Here is a 21,258-nt window from a genome sequence, read left to right as displayed (position 1 = left end):
ACATTTGCACCTAGATAAGATGGCACCTTCTACTATTAAGACCCTATCCCCGCAATTCAATGAAGAAGCGATTTTGTTTGTTTAAAAAGAAAAAATACAGGATGCTAATGGTAAACTCATTATAATAAACAAACCTATCACATTTATCTAGAATTCTGTACTAACCAAGATTATTATTCAGGCACAATATTGAACCACACAAATGATAAAAAAAGAGGTATTTAAAATATTCTAAGATGTTACTAATAAAGACTCCATTGAAACTTTTTCATAGCATTCTCATGATTTTTGTAATCAGCTGGCAGCATTCTTTAAACGCAAAGTTCAAGAGACCAGAATGGATATTGAAACCTTGATTAAAACTATCAGTGCTATTAATTTAGTTTCACCATCCACTCTCCAGAGCCCCCAAGTAATGTCTTCTTTTAAATTTTGAGTTTTTTAGATTTTTCTTATCATGTTTTGCTTTGTGACAGATTAACAATAAATGGACATGGGATAAAAAGTAATTCCAACTCAGAGAAGTAGAAAACAGTAATTAAACATGGCAAGTCCTACATTCTTGCCTTTAAAGGATTATTGGTCATATTACCTCTCTTAGAGAAACTGACTCTTCCTAACTCCACTGCTAGCAATAGATTCCTCAGATTCTATGTCAAGAAGGAACCTCTCTTTCTTTCTAGATGTCTCAATGGGACAATATTTTGCAAACAATATTCAGAACCCAATATGTATGTCATGATATTTTGGTATATGATGTTCTGACTTATAGGCCTCTTCGAACCAGACTTCAGACCATCCTTTCAAGCCCTGGTCTTAGAGCACTTAGGGGCATATTATCAACAACTAGCAATATTTATCGCTAAATAGGCTTAGCGAAATTTTTTCTATCGCTGTGCATCGCTGGATTTTATCGCAGAGATAACTTGCTATTAGCAATGTTTATCTCAAATGCGATAAAATATCCTGCAATAGCGGCTTAATGCGTGAATATCAGGCTTTACGCCAATAGGGTCTTAACCTGAATATCCAACTCCCATTGGATATACAGGTTAAGAAGTGGTCTGAGCAGGCGTTACTTTTCAGCGATATTCGCGCTTAGCGCAAAAAATGTTATCGCTGTGCCTGCGTTGATAATAGGCTATAGCGATGTTAGCGACTGCTTTCAGTCGCTAACCGGTTGGGTACACTTACTTTTCATGTCATTAGCGATAAATATCGCTGACATGCAAAGCGGGCCCCAAACCGCTCGCTATTGCCTAAAAGCTGTCGCTAACTGATGTTAGAGACAGCTTGCTAATAGGGCAATGAAATTATCGCCACTTTTCGTGCGAAACGGGCCGCAAAAGCGGCGCTAATTTTATATCGCCCGCCTTGCTAATATGCCCCTTAGATTGTGGCAACACCCTTTTCACCAGAATCTCAGACCATCACTACATAACACTGAAAATTCACATCCACAGTGAAAAGCAGTATGCAAGGTGCCAGAAAGTATGACCAGCTCACTACTAGTGCAAATGTTTCTCACTACAAGCTCAAACCGCATTCGAGATCCACTGCGTCGGCCACTGGACCGATTTACATTGAACAATCAGTGGATCTAAAGACAATTGTTCTCCAAGCCCCAATATTTTCATGAACGGATGTGATGCCTCCAGGAGAAGGTGAATTCATCTTGTGAAACAGAAGAACTTAAGGAATTACTACAATTCCTGTGTTAGTCATGAGCCAGCAATCCCTAACCGCGTATGATCAGGAAACCAAGGCACAACTCTTTGACATTGTTAATGTAATAACATTGAGACAATTTTCACTATGAACATATCTGCTGTGTACTTAATTATAACTTGGTTGCTGGTTTCACTGGTACCGTGATTTTGTCTGTATCACACCATAGACTTTTACATTCATTCAATGTTGTGGTGTTTCCCAGAGTAAAACAAGTATTCTGTAGTATATGAGAAAAGTGGTCCAATTTTATATAAAATATTCTTATTACGTTTGATCAGTTGTTGTTAACAGTTGATACATTTCATTCCAGTGCTACCTTTTCCCCTGTAGGAATTTGGGGGATTTGATTTATTAAAAATATTCTATATAAAAGAAATTGTAAACTATTGGTTTCAAAACGTTGCTTACTTGTCCTACTTTGTAACTTACCAGCTGTGATTTTTTATTTAAGTTCATACCTCAAATACTTGAATAATGTTTCCTCAACTTTGGTATTCACCTCTCCACAATAATCTCCATCTCTAGGAGTTTTATTGTGCTAGGCTTCTCTTTTAATGACTGGCATTTACTATTGACAAGTAGTCCTGGTATTCTTTCTTTGGAATCCATTTTAAAGAGGTATTCACCATTATTAAAATGATAATAGTGGTAGTCCTGTTGTTCCTCAATGTCATATCGACTGATTGTTTGCAAGAGCTGCATCACCGTCATACTCTTATTTACATTGAATGGTTCACGTTTCTACTTCTAGTCTGATTGTTTTCTCCTTTACAAACTTGTAATCCCACTTGTTCCACTCCGTGGCTCTCATCTGACAACTTGTCTATTTACCATTTGGATCAATCAATCAATCAGAGTACATGTAAAGCGCCCTACTTACCCGTGAGGGTCTGAAGGCGCTGAGGGGCCGGGGGTGCCGCAACTGCTCGAAGAGCCAGGTCTTGAGGAGTCATCTGAAGGCGAGTAGGTCTTGGGTCTGCTGTAGGTGGGTAGGGAGGGTGTTCCAGGTCTTGGCGGCGAGGTAGGAGAAGGATCTGCCACCGGAGATTGTTCGTTGGATGATGTGGACAGCGGCGAGGCTGGCGGAGCGGAGCTGGCAGGTGGGGGTGTAGAAGCTGAGTCTGTTGTTCAGATAGGCTGGTCCGGTTTTGTGGAGTTTTTTGTGTGCGTGGGTGAGGAGCTTGAAGGTAATCCTCTTGTCGACGGAGAGCCAGTGTAGGTCTCTCAAGTGGGGGGTGATGTAGCTGCGGCGGGGGACGTAGATGATCAGTCGGGCGGAGGCGTTTTGGATGCGCTGTAGTCGTCGTAGGCGTTTGGCTGGGATTCCTGAGTAGAGTGCGTTGCCATAGACCAGTCGGCTGCTGACGAGGGCCTGTGTCACCGATCTTCTTGTTTCGGTCGGGATCCACTTGTAGATCCTGCGGAGCATGCGGAGGGTATTGTAGCAGGAGGAGGAGACGGCGTTGACCTGTTTAGACATGGAGAGGGAGAAGTCGAGGAGGAATCCTAGGTTGCGTACGATTTCGGTGGGTGTCGGTGCTGTTCCCAGTGTGGTCGGCCACCAGGAGTCGTCCCAGGTTGAGGGGGTGGGTCCGAGGATGAGGACCTCCGTCTTGTTCGAGTTCAGTTTCAGAAGGCTGCTCTTCATCCAGTTGGCGATGGCTTTCATTCCCTTGTGGAGGTTGGGTTTGGCGGTGTGTGGGTCCTTGGTGAGGGAGAGGATGAGCTGGGTGTCGTCGGCGTAGGAGATGATGTTGAGGTCGAGATGGCGGGCCACTTGTGCGAGGGGGGCCATTTAGACGTTGAACAGCGTGGGGCTGAGGGATCAGCCCTGGGGGACGCCGCAGATGATGTCGGTGGCTATGGATCAGAAGGGCGGGAGCCGGAAGCTCTGGATTCTGCCAGAGAGGAAGGACGTGGTCCAGTCAAGGGCCTTTTCTTGGATTCCGGCTTCTCGGAGGGGTGTCTTTAGGGTGAGGTGTATATTTAATCATGTGTAAATTATCCTTTGTGAATAGGCCCCATATACTTGTAATGTCAATGACGAAGGGCAGTATTTAGCATGCCTTTACCTCACAGGCATTACAAAGTGTTGATCTCTACAATGAATTGTAATACTACGCAGGTCTTTACAACTCATGTTTTTACCCCGCAATGCAGTTGCATTGTCTAATTATTGCAAAGTTATCCTGTGCCCTGGACACCCACAACTTTTCACTGACTGGTACTGGTGGTAACTGACTCTGCCCACCAGAACCGGGGCCAGTGTTATGCTGAAAACACACTACATTGAATGCAGTGAAGGCACCTACATACACTAGGGTACACTATGGGTTAGGGTACCCCTGTGATTGGCATGACCTCACCTATAAGGCCCTACTAAATATTAGGGCAGGGGGGTTGATCCTTCCTTTAGGTCCCTCATATGTAATAGGGCATGGCACGTTAGAGGCCAGCAGCCTTTCTGCACTTGCATGTGTGCACTGCTGAAGCCCGAAATCAGTTTAAAAGCAGCCCTGTGTTGCAGGACAGATATTAAAATGCAAATTGTGCTCAAACTTGAATTTGGTATTAGGGGCACTCAGAAATGAAGAAACTACTATGTTTGGGCATATAAGGTGCTGCCAGGGTTTCCCCAATTTTTCCCCGGTTTTGGGGGTCAGGTATTTATAAGGAGGATCCTTATAAAATGTTTTTTATATGCCCTGGGGTTAGTGAAATTGCCCATTTCACTCCCAAATTGTAGTAAAGTGTTTCCCAAAATCGATTTTTGTGCTAGGGGCATTGTGAAAAGAGGATCTGCAATATTTTGACATATTCAGAACCCCTAGAGTCTTACCAAGGTGTTCCAAGGGTGGGGGTCCTGTAGATATAAGCAGGGTCCTTTTAAGACATGTTTATAAGCCCTGGTGTTGGAGAAATTGCCCCGTTCATTTCTTCCATTGAAGACCCCCAGCCCCAGAGGTTAACATGGCAAGAAGTTATTGACTAATAACAGAAGACAGGGAAGTCATAAGAATATATATCAAGGACTCAGTAGAATGGTATTGATAAATCCAACAATATGCTGTTGTTGAATCTACTCAAAAATGTACAGACAAGAAGTTGTAAGACTTGCAGCCTTCCAGTGGTCTGATTTGTCAGAGTTAAGTGGATTAGTCAGGCTCCTGCTTAGTGTATCCAACAAGGGCTCCATCGCGGTCAGCTTAAAATTTTGACTTTGTCCCGGTCAGAGGCGACCAAATGTCCAGAAGTGGCACTATTGGTTTCTAAGCACTAGAAAGTGTTTAATCTATAAACAATCATATCTCTTGTTTCCTACAGTGGCTTTGTTTTATTTTGGTGTCATTTTAGTGCTACAAATATTTCCTATCTTTATAAATCAGTGGTGGTTTTTTATTGTTTGTTGTATCTTAAATATCTATTGAATTGGTGTTGTTTTTAAATACTTTACATACATATCTCTGAGGTTAAGCCTGCCTGCTTGCAGCCAAGCTACCAAGGGCTGAGCATGAGGAAACATTTCTGAGACCAATTCAGAGCCCTGGTTTGATTTAGTTGCCTTATTGACAGAGGTAGATGTACATTTACCCCTACCAATAATCAACTTTCCAGCACAAACATTCTCACATGCGGATCACCACTCTGTTGTTAAAATTACCGTGAGTAAAAATAATGAAGTAATACTATCAATCAAAAATGTGCCGCATTATGCCTCATAACTTGCCTTTTCTTGCCACATAATTTAGCCAACCCAGCTCCACAACTTGGTTTCCCCTTTTGCATAGTTCCAGTAGCCTTGACCATAGTGCAAGCGTGTGTGCGTCATAACGGGTATAGGTTTCTATTGAAAGAGTACCCTTCCAGTACAAAATACCATGCCCAGACTCAGTTTAACGCGTTTCGCCTTTCATCTGCTTGCTGTACAGTGTAGCACACATGCAAAGTGGCAAATATTTTGAGAAAACCAAGCTTTTCTAAATCGTTATGACTGCCTTGAGGAGACAATGGGGCATATTATCAAGGACCGGTGTTAAAATTATCGCCGTTTTATCGGCAGGACACTGCCGATAAAACGGTGATAATGGGCTTGATAATACACCCTTGTTAATTCCCATAGAGGCCCATGTTCTTGTGTTAAAATGGGCTTCTATGGGAATTAATAATGGCGTATTATCAAGCCCATTATCGACGTTTTTATCGGCAGTTTCCTGCCGATAAAGCGGCGATAATTTTAACACCGGTCCTTGATAATATGCCCCCTTATTTTTTGTGCAAATGTTGTGTATCTTTTTCAGTAGAGAGGGCTTTGCGTCGCAATCTATGGATGTTTGCATAGACACTTCTGACTCCCACCCCTGCAATGCGCCCTTGACCCAAAGCAGCAGAAAGTAGCAGCAAGAGCTGTGTTACGTTTCTTTAAGGCTACTTTCCAATGCAGGTCAGGATTTGTGCTGGAAAGTAAATCCGGAAAAACACTTTTGTGACACAAATCCGGTGCAAACAGTTAGCAAATCTGGGACTCTGTTTCCTAATAAATATTGCACAAAGCAGTATGTTTAACTTGTTTGTTATGTCATGTCACGGTAATTAACCCAGGTGTGTGTTTTTTACAACATAACAACTGTATGGGGGCGGCCAAACTTATTGAATTTGCCAAATCCTGTTTGTAATACATACTCCTTTTTCAGATTAAGGTTCCACTCTCTGAATATGCTCTTGCAGAAATGCTGGCCAATCTTTCAAAAAGATAAACTTACATCACCTTCAGAGATCTACACTAGGTAGTGTGCTCATGAAAAATGCCACTATTAATTCATGATTTCTTCTGCAGTGACCTTTTCAAGTTACTGAGAAGCACAAGTCAAGGTCATGGATGTGCACATAGATCTTCTCATGGGATGTATGACATCACATTGCATGCTTTTACTCTGCATGCCATTACAACGCAGTTTTCACAACGCAAGTCGTTACAACGACTTGCGTTGGGGGGCGCTGGATAGTGGAATAGTTTAATTTTCTATTCCAACTCCAGTCCCCGTGGATAGTAGGGAAGGTGTTGGATAGAAAATTAAACTATTCCCTATCCTACAGCGCCCTCCAGCGCAAGTCGTTGTAACGACTTGCGTTGTAATAGCTGCGTCGTAATGGTAGTGCGGAGTAAAAGTTGCGTTGTAAAGGATGTTCCCCCTTCTCATGACCAACAGCCCTTGAAGTCACTGACCTATCCATCGTGTGGGACACGGTGGACAACACACTTCTGTTGAGAAGGCTGGAACAATGTCATAGTCTGATCATCGCACTCATGTACTCAGCTGTTTCTTACCAACTACTGTGGAAAAATCGTGTCAGACGGATCATTCATACCCTCTGTGCCTGTAGGGTGCCCACGCATCATCCTTGTTGGGTTTTAGTTCACTATAAACAAACATCCATTTTTGCACCTACTAGGTCCATGCCACATAAAGTTCTAGATACATACACAGAAGACCCTCACAATTCACTTGAACCTTGAGCTCTTCTGTATGAGATATCTCTGTAGAGCTGGAGATAGCCCTGAGATTCTATTTGTGGTTGCAACCACCTCATCTTCTGAATCCTTCTGTTGAACACCAGGTCATAGAACATCTCCTCCAACCTCCTAGAAAATATAATATTTTTTTATTCAGACCTTTTGTTTGCTTGTCATGTCAAAGCCAACAATCTCCACCTCTGCTACATTTGAACAATCACAGGCTGGATTGACTCTACTGGCATACCCGAGCCACCTAAGGAAATGTATTGCCAGGGTTCAAAAGCCAAATGACCAGATAGGGAGGACATGTCTGAAGGTAAGGAACTGCAGCCACATCAAACCAGAGAAAGCCCTACTCAGACTTCTTGTTGATGCTAGGATCATAGGAAGGGTTCTCGGCACCACCCACAAAGATTATTTCTGGGATTTCAAGGAACTGGAGTGTGGAACACCCTCAAACTCAATCTGAGATCACAACCACTCGCAAGCATTTCCAGAAGCTTCTGCGAACTCGACTCCTGCCCTTGCTTTCAACTGAAGCTTACACAGATTTTATGGGTTCTGACTGAAGAGCATTGATCATGGTTACAAACCATCTGAGTGGAATCTAACTTTCCTCCACTCTCTTTCCCTCTTTACTTCTTAATTGTTTTCACTGCTCAGATCCAATATAACTGCCACCCATAGAAATTTATAAAACTTGCAAATAAAAAATGTACAAAAGAAAATATAAAATCAAGGCCTACACGTATGACCGCTACATTTTGAGAGTTCCCAATTGCAACTTTTTACGACTCACAAAATGCAATCTACTATTGTTTCTCAGACACTGTTTGTGATTCCTAATGGGTCGCAAACTGACCTGTCTCATTAATGTTCATAAGCAGGGCACAATTTGCAACCCATTGGGAGTGGCCTGTAATCACAGGGATGGTGGCCTTCTGGTGTCAGCAGACCACAATGTATGATTGCTTTTTAAAGCATTTTTTTTTTAATTGAAATGCAGCCCGCATTCCTTAACCCCTTCGATGCTGATGACGAGCTCAGCTCGTCATCAGCGTTACCTACCGTGTGCTGATGACGAGCTGAGCTCGTCATGTAACGCGGTAATCTGAAAAATGCCGCATACTGCGGGAAAAACGGCCGCACACATGCGGTTAAAAGAAAACAGTATGATTTCAAACGGAAAAATTAAAAGTTTCATTTTCATTTTTCAAGAGTAGACAGTGGTCTGTGGGACCAATGCCTGTTCTTACAAAATGTTGGCCGCCACATTCACAATGGGGAAGGGGTCCATTGAGGACCCCTTCCCATTTGTAAATTGTTTACCGCCTCCTTCACAGATTCAGTAAAGTATGACTGTTTTGCGACTGCATTGCGGTCACATAGTACTCTTACAAGTCCCTGCGACTCTCTGTTAGGAAGGAACGCCCTTAACATGCCTTTTACTAAAAAAGACTTGCAAACCCTATTTTGCAATTTGGTAATAAGTTACTGAATCACAGTACATTGTGAAAAGGCTATTTAGCAGTCGCAAATGGCCCGATTCACCGTTTGCAAGCGCTGAAATCTTTTTGTAGATGCGGCCCTAAGAATACTTTGAATAGCAAGAACAAAACTCAGGCAAATTTGAAGCAATCATATCATGGGTTAAACTAAAGATCCACCAGGAACAGGGCATAGGTGGTTATCTGTTGTTTCTGAGGTGCTGGTATTGGTAACAGTTCTATTTATCCTCACTTAATCCCATCCCAAGCAGCATGCTCTAACTCTTTCCACTACAATGGGAAGACAGGAGAAGATCTAAACCCTTCCAAGGTGCCAGAAGGAGAGAAGGTTGGGCTCCTCCAGTACAAAGGAAGAAAAGTGACTTAAATCACTATATGCCAGTGTGGGGGTGCTTGAGGGGGCTTCCTCTTCTGCCTCCCCTCCATTTGGAAGGATGCTCCTACCCTGTTCCTTCCAGGTGGACACACAGCAGAACTCACAGGGTCCAGACCCATGTGGATTGCACAGGTTCTGGTCGTGGACTTACCTTCCCAGTCCCCCAGTGACGCCTCTAGACTGGCATCATCTTCCGCCCCCTCCAAGGATAGAATCCACAATTGAGATTTATGTAGAAGCGCATCTATTTGTTTCAGCCCACATTCTGACACTGTGACTTAGGACTTCACCAGGACACTGCTCTTGGGGTCCCCGTTCTCCCTATCCTCTCTACCACTCCTCTGATGAAGCTGTGAAGACGTGTCAGATCTATTAACCCAAATTATAAACAAAAACACAGGATATAAAAGCCGTTGGATCAATGAAAGTAGGTTAACACCACCAAGTGAGCACACCTTCACACATGAACGGTGAAAGGAGCTGCAGTAGTTACAAGTTAAAGAACCCCCTCCCTTTGGCATTCTCTGTGCCCCCACTCCTGGTCTCTGCCAGTCCTAAACCCCATCACTGCAGCCTCAGTACCCCTATCGAGATGATCCACCACCCCTTCTTTCATAAGCCGGGTCTGGTGGATTAGTGGACTAATGTGTCCACTGAAGGAGCCTGGGTTCGACCTCATGACCACAGGTTCAAATCCTGCGGGGTTCACTCAGCCTTTCATCCTTCTGAAGTCGATAAATGAGTACCAATATGTAACAATAAACATCTGTTATTTAACGCCTAGATGCCTGCAGGTGAGCGTGCGCTTTACAACTGACACCTCATGTTATGTTACCCCCTGCGCTTTTCAGCGCTGGGCTGTTTTGTGGCTGGGGTTATCTACACAAATTCCAGTACACAGATATATTCCTGCACACACATGCACAGAGCAAGGATAAGCATAGCAGACTTTGGAGCAGGGGTTTACCTACTTGAGCAGGCACTCAGCAGAGGCCACGAGCAGCAGAAGCAGCAGCCACTCCATGCTTCTGGTCAATGTCCAGACCCTGGAAGAGGAGAGCGGTCCTCTGAGCCAGGCACAGGCAGGGCTGCTTTTAACACAGCCCTCCGCTGCCTTTCAAATGACTCTCACAGCCCGATAAGAGGTGAGAGCCAGAACAACGCGGAACTTACACCGGTGGTTCTTGATAAACGCCTGGTGTTTGCTTCAGGGAGCAGAGAAAGAAAGATTTCTAGTGTTATTCAAACAACCCTGTGATAAGAGTGCTCAGCGGGAAGTTCCAGCAAAACATTGCAAGGACCCCATGCAAGGACGGGTGCCCATGGGAGGGGGCGTTCCTTGGTGCGGGGCTCTAGCAGAGGCGGAAACTGATGTCCCTGAGTCAGAGGGAGCACCATTCCAAGGAGGAACAAATACAAGCACATCCAAAATGGTCTGAAATGGAGCTAATTATGTATTCAGAGGGCACACACCCCACCGCTGGACCACAACTAGCCCATATCTGCTCTGTAATGTGCCCGCCCTACAAGACGCACAGGGCTCATTCAAGGCCCACCCCATCGGGGCCCGCCCTACAAGAGACAAGGGCTCATTCAAGGCCCGCTCCACCAGGGCCCGCCCTACAACACGCACAAGCTCATTCAAGGCCCGCCCCACTGGGGCCCGCCCTACAATAGGCAAGGGCTCATTCAAGGCCCGCCCCACCGGGGGCCCGCCCTACAAGATGCCGGGGGCTCCTTCAAGGCCCGCCCCATCGGGTCCCGACCTACAAGACGCACAGGGCTCATTCAAGGCCCGCCCCACCGGGCCCGCCCTACAAGATGCAAGGCTCATTCAAGGTCCACCCCACCGGGGCCCGCCCTACAAGACGCACGGGGCTCATTCAAGGCCCGCCCCACCGGGGCCCGCCCTACAAGATGCAGGGGCTCATTCAAGGCCCACCCCCACCGGGGCCCGCCCTACAAGACGCACGGGGCTCATTCAAGGCCCGCCCCACCGGGGCCCGCCCTACAAGATGCACCGGGCTCATTCAAGGTCTGCCCCCACCGGGGCCCGCCCTACAAGACACACAGGGACCATTCAAGGCCCGCCCCACCGGGGCCCGACCTACAAGATGCAAGGGCTCCTTCAAGGCCCGCCCCACCGGGGCCCACCCTACAAGACACACAGGTCTCATTCAAGGCCCGCCCCACCGGGCCCTCCCTACAAGACAGACAGGGCTAATTCACGGCCCGCCCCACCGGGGCCTACCCTACAGGCACACAGGGCTCATTCAAGGTCCACCCCACCGGGGCCCGCCCTACAAGACACACAGGGCTCATTCAAGGTCCGCCCCGGGGCCCGCACTACAAGATGCACGGGGCTCATTCAAGGCCTGCCCCAATGGGCCCGCCCTACAAGACGCACAGGGCTCATTCAAGTCCCGCCCTACCGGGACCCCAGCCTATCACTAAACCAAATCATGGGCCCTATGCAAGGCTTAGCTTACAGAAAGCTTCCTTTCCACATGGGCCCACTTAATGTGGCGATGCTGGACCCCAGCGGTAGATAAAACAGATGAGCCACCCTTCATGCCACCATCCATGCCACCCTCCATGCCACCCTGCATGCTAACATGCATACAACACTCCATGTCACCATCCATGCCACTCTCCACACCACCCTCCAGCATCCACGCCACCATCCATTGGACCCTCCACGCCGCCATCCATGTCACCCTCCACACCACCCGTCACACCACCCTCCACACCACCCTCTACACCACCTTCCATGCCACCCTCCATGCTACCATCCATGCGACCCTCTACACCACCATCCACACCACCCTCCATGAAAGCCTCTGCACCACCAACCCTGCCACCCTCTAAGGCACCATCCATGCCACCCTTCATGCCACCATCCTTGCCACTCTCCACAACTCCCTCCACGCTACCCTCCAAGCCACCCTGCACTCCATGCCACCCTCCATGCCACCCTCAGCGCCACCATCTTCCCACTGTCCATGACACTCTTTGCATCACCATCCATGCCACAATTCACATCACCCTCCACGCTACCCTCCATGCCACCCTGCACTCCATACCACCCTCCTTTCCACCCTCCACTCCATCAACTCCACCCTCCACTTTCCTAGGCAAGATGCCACATTTGTAGCACAAAGTGTTTGCTGTCAGAACCTCTCGTGCCCATGTCAGAGAAAAAAAAAAATTGTCCTTAAGCAGGTTATTCATTATTATTTATATTGTGCTTTAAGTTTGTAAAATGTGCTTTAGAAGGAAGGAAGAACAATCAAGGGTAACCTTGTATTCCTGGAAGCCTGGGTGAGGAATCTAGACAAAAAAAGTACAGGACTCTCTCGGAGGAGAGCTTCAAGCCTGCGCTCTCCTGGCAATGCAATGTACAAACAAATATAATGATATCTGTAAAAATGCACTCTTGTTATTTAGAAACCAGTGGCAGAATAATAACAAGGAAGGGAAGGGAAGGATAGGGAAGAGTAGAGAAGGGAAGGGTAGAGAAGGGAAGGGAAGGGAAGGAAAGGGAAGGAAAGGGAAGGGAAAGGAAGGAAGGGAAGGGAAGGGAAGGGAAGGGAAGGAAGGGAAGGCACGGGAAGGGAAGGGAAGAGTAGAGAAGGGAAGGAAGGGAAGAGTAGAGAAGGGAAGGGAAGAGTAGAGAAGGAAAGGAAAGGGCAAGGACGTGTAGAGAAGGGGGAGGGAAGGGTAGAGAAGGGAAGGAAATGGAAGGGAAGAGTAGAGAAGGGAAGGGAATGGAAGGGTAGGGAAGGGAAGAGTAGAGAAGGGAAGGGTAGAGAAGGGAAGGAAATGGTAGAGAAGGGAAGAGGAAGGGTGAGGAGGGGAAGGGAAGAGTATGGGAGGGTAGGGAAGGGAAAAGTAGTGTAAGGTGGGTAAGGGAAGGGACTGGAGGGGAATGGAAGGGAAGGAAAGGAACGGGTAGGGGAAGGGAATGGAAGGTTGAGGAGGGGAAGGGAAGGGTAGAGAAGGGAAGGGAAGGGTGAGAAGGGGAACGTTAGGGTAGGGAAGGGTAGAGAAGGGAAAGGAAGGGTAGGGTAGAGAAAGGAAGGGAAGGGTAGGGAAGTAAGTGTAGAGAATTGAAGGGTATGAAAGAGAAGAGAAGGGAAGGGAAGGGTAGAGAAGGGAAGGGAAGTGGAGGGTAGGGTAGAGAAAGGAAGGGAATGGTAGGGAAGAGAAAGGAAGGGAAGGAAGTTTAGAGAAGGGAAGGGATGGGTAGAGTAGGGTAGTGTAGGGAAGGGAAAAGAAGGGGAATTGAAGGGAAGGGAAGGGTAGGGAAGGTTGAGGAGGGGAAGGGTAGAGAAGGGAAGGGTGAGGAGGGGAAGGTTAGGGAAGGGTAGAGAAGGGTAGAGAAGGGACGGGAAGGGTAGGCAGAGAAAGGAAGGGAAGGGTAGGGAAGGAAGTGTAGAGAAGGGAAGAGTATGGCAGGGAAGAGAAGGGAAGGGTAGAGTAGAGAAAGGAAGGGAAGGGTAGGGAAGAGAAAGGAAGGGAAGGGTGGGGAAGGAAGTGTAGAGAAGTGAAGGGCAGAGAAGGGAAGAGTAGAGAAGGGAAGGGTAAGGAAGGGTGGGAAAGAGAATGGAAAGGTAGGATAAGGTAGATAAGGAAAGGGAGGGGAATGGGAGGGGAGGTAAGGGCAGAGAAGGGTAGGGTAGGGAAGGGAAGGGGAGGGGGAGGGTGGAGAAGATAAGGGAAGGGAATGGAAGGGAAGGGAAGGGGAAGGGAAGGGAAGGGAAGGAAGGGAAGGAGGGAAGGAAGAGAAGGGAAGAGAAGGGAAGGGAAGGGTAGGGTAGGAAAGGGGATTGAAGGGAAGGGAAGGATAGGGAAGTGAAGGGTAGAGAAGGGAAGGGAAGGTTGAGGAGGGGAAAGGAAGGGTAGAGAAGGGAAGGGAAGGGTGAGGAGGAGAAGGTTAGGGAAGGGAAGGGTAGTGAAGGGAAGTGTAGGGTAGGGTAGAGAAAGGAAGGGAAGGGTATGTAAGGAAGTTGAGAGAAGGGAAGGGGTATGGGAGGGTAGGGTAGGGAAGGGAAAAGGAGGGGAATGGGAGGGAAGGGAAGGGTAGGGAATGAAAGGGAAGGGAAGGGTAGGGAAGGTTGAGGAGGTAAAGGGTAGAGAAGGGAAGGGAAGGGGTTGGAGGGGAAGGTTAGGGAAGGGAAGGGTAGAGAAGGGCCGGGAAGGGTAGGCAGAGAAAGGAAGGGAAGGGTAGGGAAGGAAGTGTAGAGAAGGGAAAGGTATGGAAGAGAAGAGAAGGGAAGGGTAGGGTAGAGAAAGGAAGGGAAGGGTAGGGAAGAGAAAGGAAGGGAAGGGTAAGTAAGGAAGTGTAGAGACGGGAAGGGTAGAGAAGGGAAGAATAGAGAAGGGAAGGGTATGGAAGGGTGGGAAAGAGAATGGAAAAATAGGATAAGGTAGAGAAGGAAAGGGAGGGGAATGGAAGGGAAGGGAGGTAAGGGCAGAGAAGGGAAGGGTAGGGAAAGGAAGGGTAGGGGGAGGGAAGGGTAGAGAAGATACGGGGAGTGAAGGGTAGGGTAGAGAAAGGAAGGGAATGGTAGGGAAGAGAAAGGAAGGGAAGGGTAGGGAAGGAAGTTTAGAGAAGATAAGGGATGGGTAGGGTAGGGTAGTGTAGGGAAGGGAAAAGAAGGGGAATGGAAGGGAAGGGTAGGGAATGGAAGGGAAGGGAAGGGTAGGGAAGGTTGAGGAGGGGAAGGGTAGAGAAGGGAAGGGAAGGGTGAGGAGGGGAAGGTTAGGGAAGGTTAGAGAAGGGAAGGGAAGGGTGAGGAGGGGAAGGTTAGGGAAGGTTAGAGAAGGGTAGAGAAGGGACGGGAAGGGTAGGCAGAGAAAGGAAGGGAAGGGTAGGGAAGGAAGTGTAGAGAAGGGAAGGGTATGGCAGGGAAGAGAAGGGAAGGGTAGAGTAGAGAAAGGAAGGGAAGGGTAGGGAAGAGAAAGGAAGGGAAGGGTAGAGAAGGAAGTGTAGAGAAGGGAAGGGTAGAGAAGGGAAGAGTAGAGAAGGGAAGGGTAAGGAAGGGTGGGAAAGAGAATGGAAAGGTAGGATAAGGTAGATAAGGAAAGGGAGGGGAATGGGAGGGGAGGTAAGGGCAGAGAAGGGTAGGGTAGGGAAGGGAAGGGAAGGGAAGGGGAGGGGGGAGGGTAGAGAAGATAAGGGAAGGAAAGGGAAGGGAAGGGAAGGGAAGGGAAGGGAAGAGAAGGGAAGGGAAGGGAAGGAAAGGAAAGGGAAGGGAAGGGAAGGGAGGGGAAGGAAGGATAGAAAAGGAAAGGGGAGGGAAGGGAAGGGAAGGGGAGGGTAGGGAAGGGGAGGGAAGGGTAGGGAAGGGAAGGGAATGGAAGGGAAGGGAAGGGTGAGGAGGAGAAGGTTAGCGAAGGGAAGGGTAGTGAAGGGAAGTGTAGGGTAGGGTAGAGAAAGGAAGGGAAGGGTACATAAGGAAGTTGAGAGAAGGGAAGGGAAGGGTATGGGAGGGTAGGGTAGGGAAGGGAAAAGGAGGGGAATGGGAGGGAAGGGAAGGGTAGGGAATGAAAGGGAAGGGTAGGGAAGGTTGAGGAGGTGAAGGGTAGAGAAGGGAAGGGAAGGGTGAGGAGGGGAAGGTTAGGGAAGGGAAGGGTAGAGAAGGGACGGGAAGGGTAGGCAGAGAAAGGAAGGGAAGGGTAGGGAAGGAAGTGTAGAGAAGGGAAAGGTATGGAAGGAAGAGAAGGGAAGGGAAGGGAAAGGTAGGGGAGAGAAAGGAAGGGAAGGGTAGGGAAGAGAAAGGAAGGGAAGGGTAAGTAAGAAAGTGTAGAGACGGGAAGGGTAGAGAAGGGAAGAGTAGAGAAGGGAAGGGTATGGAAGGGTGAGAAAGAGAATGGAAAAATAGGATAAGGTAGAGAAGGAAAGGGAGGGGAATAGAAGGGAAGGGAGATAAGGGCAGAGAAGGGAAGGGTAGGGAAGGGAAGGGTAGGGGGAGGGAAGGGTAGAGAAGATAAGGGAAGGGAAGGGAATTCAAGGAAGGGAAGGGAAGGGAAGGGAAGGGAAGGGAAGGGAAGAGAAGGGAAGGGAAGGAAAGGGAAGGGAAGGGGAAGGAAGAGAAGGGAAGGGAGGGAAGGGCAGAGAAGGGTAGGGAAGGGTAGTGTAGAGAAGGGAAGGGAATAGAAGGGAAGGGAAGGGTAGAGAAGGGAAGGGGGAGGTTGAGGAGGGGAAAGGAATGGTAGAGAAGGGAAGGGAAGGGTGAGGAGGAGAAGGTTAGGCAAGGGAATGGTAGTGAAGGGTAGGGTAGAGAAAGGAAGGGAAGGGTAGGTAAGAAAGTTGAGAGAAGGGAAGGGAAGGGAAGGGAAGGCAAGGGAAGGGAATGGAAGGGAAGGGAAGGGAAGGGAAGGGAAGGGAGGTGCTCCAAAATGCGCACAGTGCATATGAATCGTGACAGAAGTGATTCTGGTGCTCATGTGATAGAAAACCAGCAAATATTACATTGTTGACTGTTTGGCGACATAATTTCAATACATCATAAACTCCGCTATTGAAAGTTCTGTGTGATTAAACTCCACGATGCCTGGCAGGGAACAGGAAATTCGGCAATGTTTCGACTCTTTACTAAAAATTCACGGGGGCCTTTGTCAGGACTAACAAATGGTAGCACTTGCGATGAATAAAATCAATAGATCAGCCGCTAAAGGTTGTCAGAATACCCCAATATAGGTGGATACAATGTCATGCCCATTAAAAAAAAGATCATCCTACCCTGACAGAAAATCCATGTGGTATGTGAAGGGTTTCTCAATGTTAAAATAAAGAAGAGTCATATGACTTGGTGAAAATCCTCTTTCTGGGTTTTATAAAATATTTTCTTGCTAGTAATAGATAACCATGGACAAACATTTGATCACATGACATAATTATTTTGTCCCCACCTTACAACATCAGGAATATTATTTTAAAGCCAGAATAACCTAAAACCAATAGTTTGGTAAAGGGTATGCCCAGAGGACAAGGACTACCACTGCGCCCCGACTAAAACTGTTCTGTGCCAATAATACAAAATTACGTTTTTTTCCTAAACAGTGCATGCTCTCTTTTGTGCGGTGTAATAATACTTCTCGTAGTGACTCTTGATGAAACATCTCGGTATTATTTTATAAGACTGTTTTATTTTGATATGTATTACCAATGAAATGAAAAATAAATCCATCTGTAGGAATGAGGCCATGCTGGTGCTATGAGAGTGACTGTATCTGACGTATAATGCAGAGCCAGTGTCTTAAAAACTTCCAACCTCCTCCTTTAATTCTCACAGAAAAAGGGTTCAGCTGGATGTCTGTGGGACCTGTTTCTAGAGTCCCAGGGTAGTCATGAGTTTGTAACACTCAAAGTCCTTTAGCATGGTTATGCTGGGACTTCACCCTACTACTAGACCCACAACTTATCCCGAGAGCACCCAGTTACCACTTGACGCTCATGGTAGTGAAGTTGAGCAGTCCAAGACCTATTCGCTGTGGCAGCATGGGGTTAGAGACTAAGGCCCTCATTTATGGGATTTTAGCATAGGGAATGCAGCATGACTCCTTGTTCCACTGCCCTTATGCCAAAGAGAAAGAGCAGAAATGCACTATATTTATGCAATACGGTACATTTCTGTCTTTTCGCCCTGCACTGGTGCTGTTTCAGCTGCCTAGCGCCAACGGAGGCACCCTTGCACCATGGTGCAAGGGAGCCATTGTTGCAGACAGGATTGTTTTTGTGCAAGACAGGGCACCTTCCTGCACAAAAACAATCTCAAGAGATGTTTTCTCTTAATATATCTGCTGCAGAATGCAGCACATGCAGAAAGAGTAGAAATTGAGTACAAATAAAGATATTTATCCTCATTATTCTCACCTTTCGCGGCGTACGGATTTGATTCTTCTCCAGGTTTACATGATTTTTTAAATCTGGGGCATCGTCTAAATCCACGCCCATGAAACGCCTTCCGGGTGCAGAGTATGGCGACTTAAATGGCAAAAAACAACATCACAATATTGCCCAATTCTACCACCAGTAAAAAACTTTGATTTATTCCATGAGTTGGTCATAAGAGACTCGGACAAACTCAAAAAAGTTCCATGGGAAATGGAACCTAATAGCTGAAGAAAAGAAGCATTGGCTTCTTTACAAGTAGATAAAACCAGAGAGATAACCAATGCTGAAAAGGGTGGCAACATAGTAATCATGAACAAATGTGATTACATTCAAGAATCTAAGTGGCAACTATCAGGCAAAACATGATATCAGAATTTAGTAACAAGCCCAATATCAAGGCTAACAAAAGAATAAAAATAAAAAATTGAATTATGGCTAAACATGCAGCTAATTGAGAATGACAAACAGAACTGCTTAACAGTGAAACAGCCAGTGCTGCCAACAATCTACTTATTTCCCAAGATCCATGAAACCAGGAAAAAACCATCAAGGAGACCATTTGTCTAGGCGAAGGGATCACTATATGAAGCCATCTCGATGTACAGCGACGACTTCTTGGCAACACTAGTAAGAGATCTAAGCTCTTATCTAAGCGACACAGGAGACCTGCTACAACAGTTACAAAATATACCATGTCAAACAGGTTACCAATGTGTGACAATTAAGGGTGGGCGTAGTGTGCATAGTGGGGCTACGCGAAGCTACGCAAAGTGGGTGAGAAACTACGCCCATCTGCGCACTTCGCGTAGCCCCACTACGCGCTGCATGCCCCCCTCCCCTACATAGCTAAATTTAATTAAATGGGCCCATATAATAAATAAAATACACTCACCTTGTCCGCGGCGTCCCAGGGCTCCCTCTGCTCGTTCACGGCTCCATCTTCTAACCAATGCGCATGCGCGGGCGGCCGCACATGCGCATTTCTCGCGAGAAAGGACGACTACAAGAAGAAGTTGAGATCAGGGGGCAATCGCAGATAAATAGTGCATCACAGGAGGTACAAGTAGTCAACCTCTCCAACAGGATTCTCTCTCAGGAAATGACAAACGTACTTAGTAAAGGTCTTAATTTTAATCCTTATGACACTGGTGATCTGTGCAAAATTAAAATAGATCTGTTCAAATTCATACACCGACTTAAACTCAAAAAACATTTTGCATACAACCCCAAAGAGGTGCCAGAGGTGAAAGTGGCTACTTCAATGGAGGGCATGCAGACCATACAAGAAATTATAGACACACACCTACTCCTCACCCTTGAGGAAGGTCCTAATGTACTATTCACACCAGAACACCTACTACAAGAACTGAATGTAGAGGATGACAACACTGTCACTAGCAACCTCAGATGCAAATCCAGATGGACACCAAACTTACCATCTGGGAACCCTATTGACACATTCCATACGTTGGTTTTAGAAGATCTTGTAAGATTTGAGATTAGAAATCACGGTGCACGGAGATACTACAGCAATGATAACCTCACAAGAGATGAACGGATAGCTCTGAAAACACTAACACTGGACAGAGAACTAGTGATAAAAGAAGCAGACAAAGGCGGCAACGTCGTTGTCATGAATAAGACCGATTATGAACAGGAAATACTCTCGCAACTCAACGATGCCACATGCTACATGCCCATTAAGAACAACCCTACAGAGGCAGTTACTACCATGATAAACTATCAATTAAAAGCATGGCATGGAGCGGGATTACTGAATGACGCAGAAACATCCTACCTTAAAGGCAACAAACCTATGGCCCCTTGGCTCTACACACTACCCAAGATCCATAAGCTTGCCCCCTTCCCTCCAGGAAGACCGATAATATCTGGTATAGGTGAACCTACCGAACGTATGGCAGAGTATGTTGATATTTTTCTGAATCCCTTGGTAAGGAACCTTCCATCCTACATTCAGGACACTAAGCATATCCTCAGTATTCTTAACGATATCCAATGGCAAACAGGAATGACAATGGCAACCTTAGATGTCGTCTCATTATATACCTCTATAGACCCAGACTAAGGATTAGTGGCAGTGTCCAAATATCTCAACTCCAGACCGGCAAATTTATGGCAACATACTAACATGATCACAAACATGATGAGCATTATTTTAAAAAACAACTTTTTTATGTTCAACCAGAAATGGTACAAACAAACGAAGGGGGTAGCCATGGGCTCAAGGTTTTCCCCTTCGTATGCCAATCTCTACATGGGCAAATTAGAAACTTCTTTGATTTGGAGTACGAAAGGTGCAGCATGGGTTGACTCAATAGTATACTGGGGGCGTTACATTGATGATTGCTTATTGATTTGGTCCGGCACTCACCCCCACCTTGAGTCTTTCTTTGACCATCTGAACACCAATGACATGGACATGAAATTTACCTGTAACTATAGCACCACAAAAGTCACGTTTCTTGACCTAGAAATTTACACTCTAAACAACACACTCCAGACGAGGTTGTTCAGGAAGGAGACCTCATGAAATGCTATCCTCAGAGCAGACAGCTCACACCCGAAACACCAGATTGAAGACCATACCATACGGTGAACTCGTCCGAGCAAGAAGGAACTGAAGCGAGGATCATGATTTCAAGACCTGCATGGATGACATGCGAAATCGATTCCTTAAACCTGGCTACAACCAGAAGATGGTCAATAAAGCTGTCAAAAAAGCAAAATCACTTGATAGGAATAGCACGCTACTGCCTAAGAACAAAGACTGCAAAGATGCCCAAACCAGGATGATCATGGACTACAACAGTATCAGCCCTGTAGTAAGAAAAAGCATGAACAGACATTGGAATGTACTTTTGGCTGATAAAATTCTTACACCATATAATAGTACCAAACCACAGATCACATATAGACGTGGTAAGACCCTACGCTCCAGATTGAGCCCAACTGTGTCTCCCACAAACAACATCAACAATTGGCTAACTCCCACATGAAAGGTTTCTACAAATGTGGTTGTTGTGGTGTGTGCAAGTGGGCGAGAAATAATACCAAACACTTCCAGGGCCACCACAAAAAGAAATATGAAATTGACACCAATATAAACTGCAATATGAAATTTGTAGTTTATATCGTGGAATGTGTGTGTCACAGCCAGTATGTTGGCAGTACAATCAGGCCCCTGAAGGATTGCATCAGTGAACAC

At 46.5% G+C, this 21,258-nt stretch overlaps 1 protein-coding gene across 1 annotated transcript in view; it reads right to left on the bottom strand.

Annotated features, from left to right (window-relative positions):
- Window positions 1-10,252, bottom strand: part of LOC144773634 (pepsin A-like) — a 107,731-nt gene extending 97,479 nt beyond the window's left edge. Inside the window, exon 1 of the mRNA XM_078658782.1 lies at window positions 10,102-10,252. Within this exon, the coding sequence (XP_078514908.1) occupies window positions 10,102-10,154 (53 nt within the window). The 5' untranslated portion in view covers window positions 10,155-10,252. The remainder of the gene's footprint in view (window positions 1-10,101) is intronic.
- Window positions 10,253-21,258: the final 11,006 nt, after the last annotated feature.

This window comes from Lissotriton helveticus, chromosome 8, assembly GCF_964261635.1.
Source record: "Lissotriton helveticus chromosome 8, aLisHel1.1, whole genome shotgun sequence".
Taxonomy (NCBI): domain Eukaryota; kingdom Metazoa; phylum Chordata; class Amphibia; order Caudata; family Salamandridae; genus Lissotriton; species Lissotriton helveticus.
Note: the sequence above shows the minus strand (reverse complement) of the source record. Positions and strands in the feature narration are given on the sequence as shown.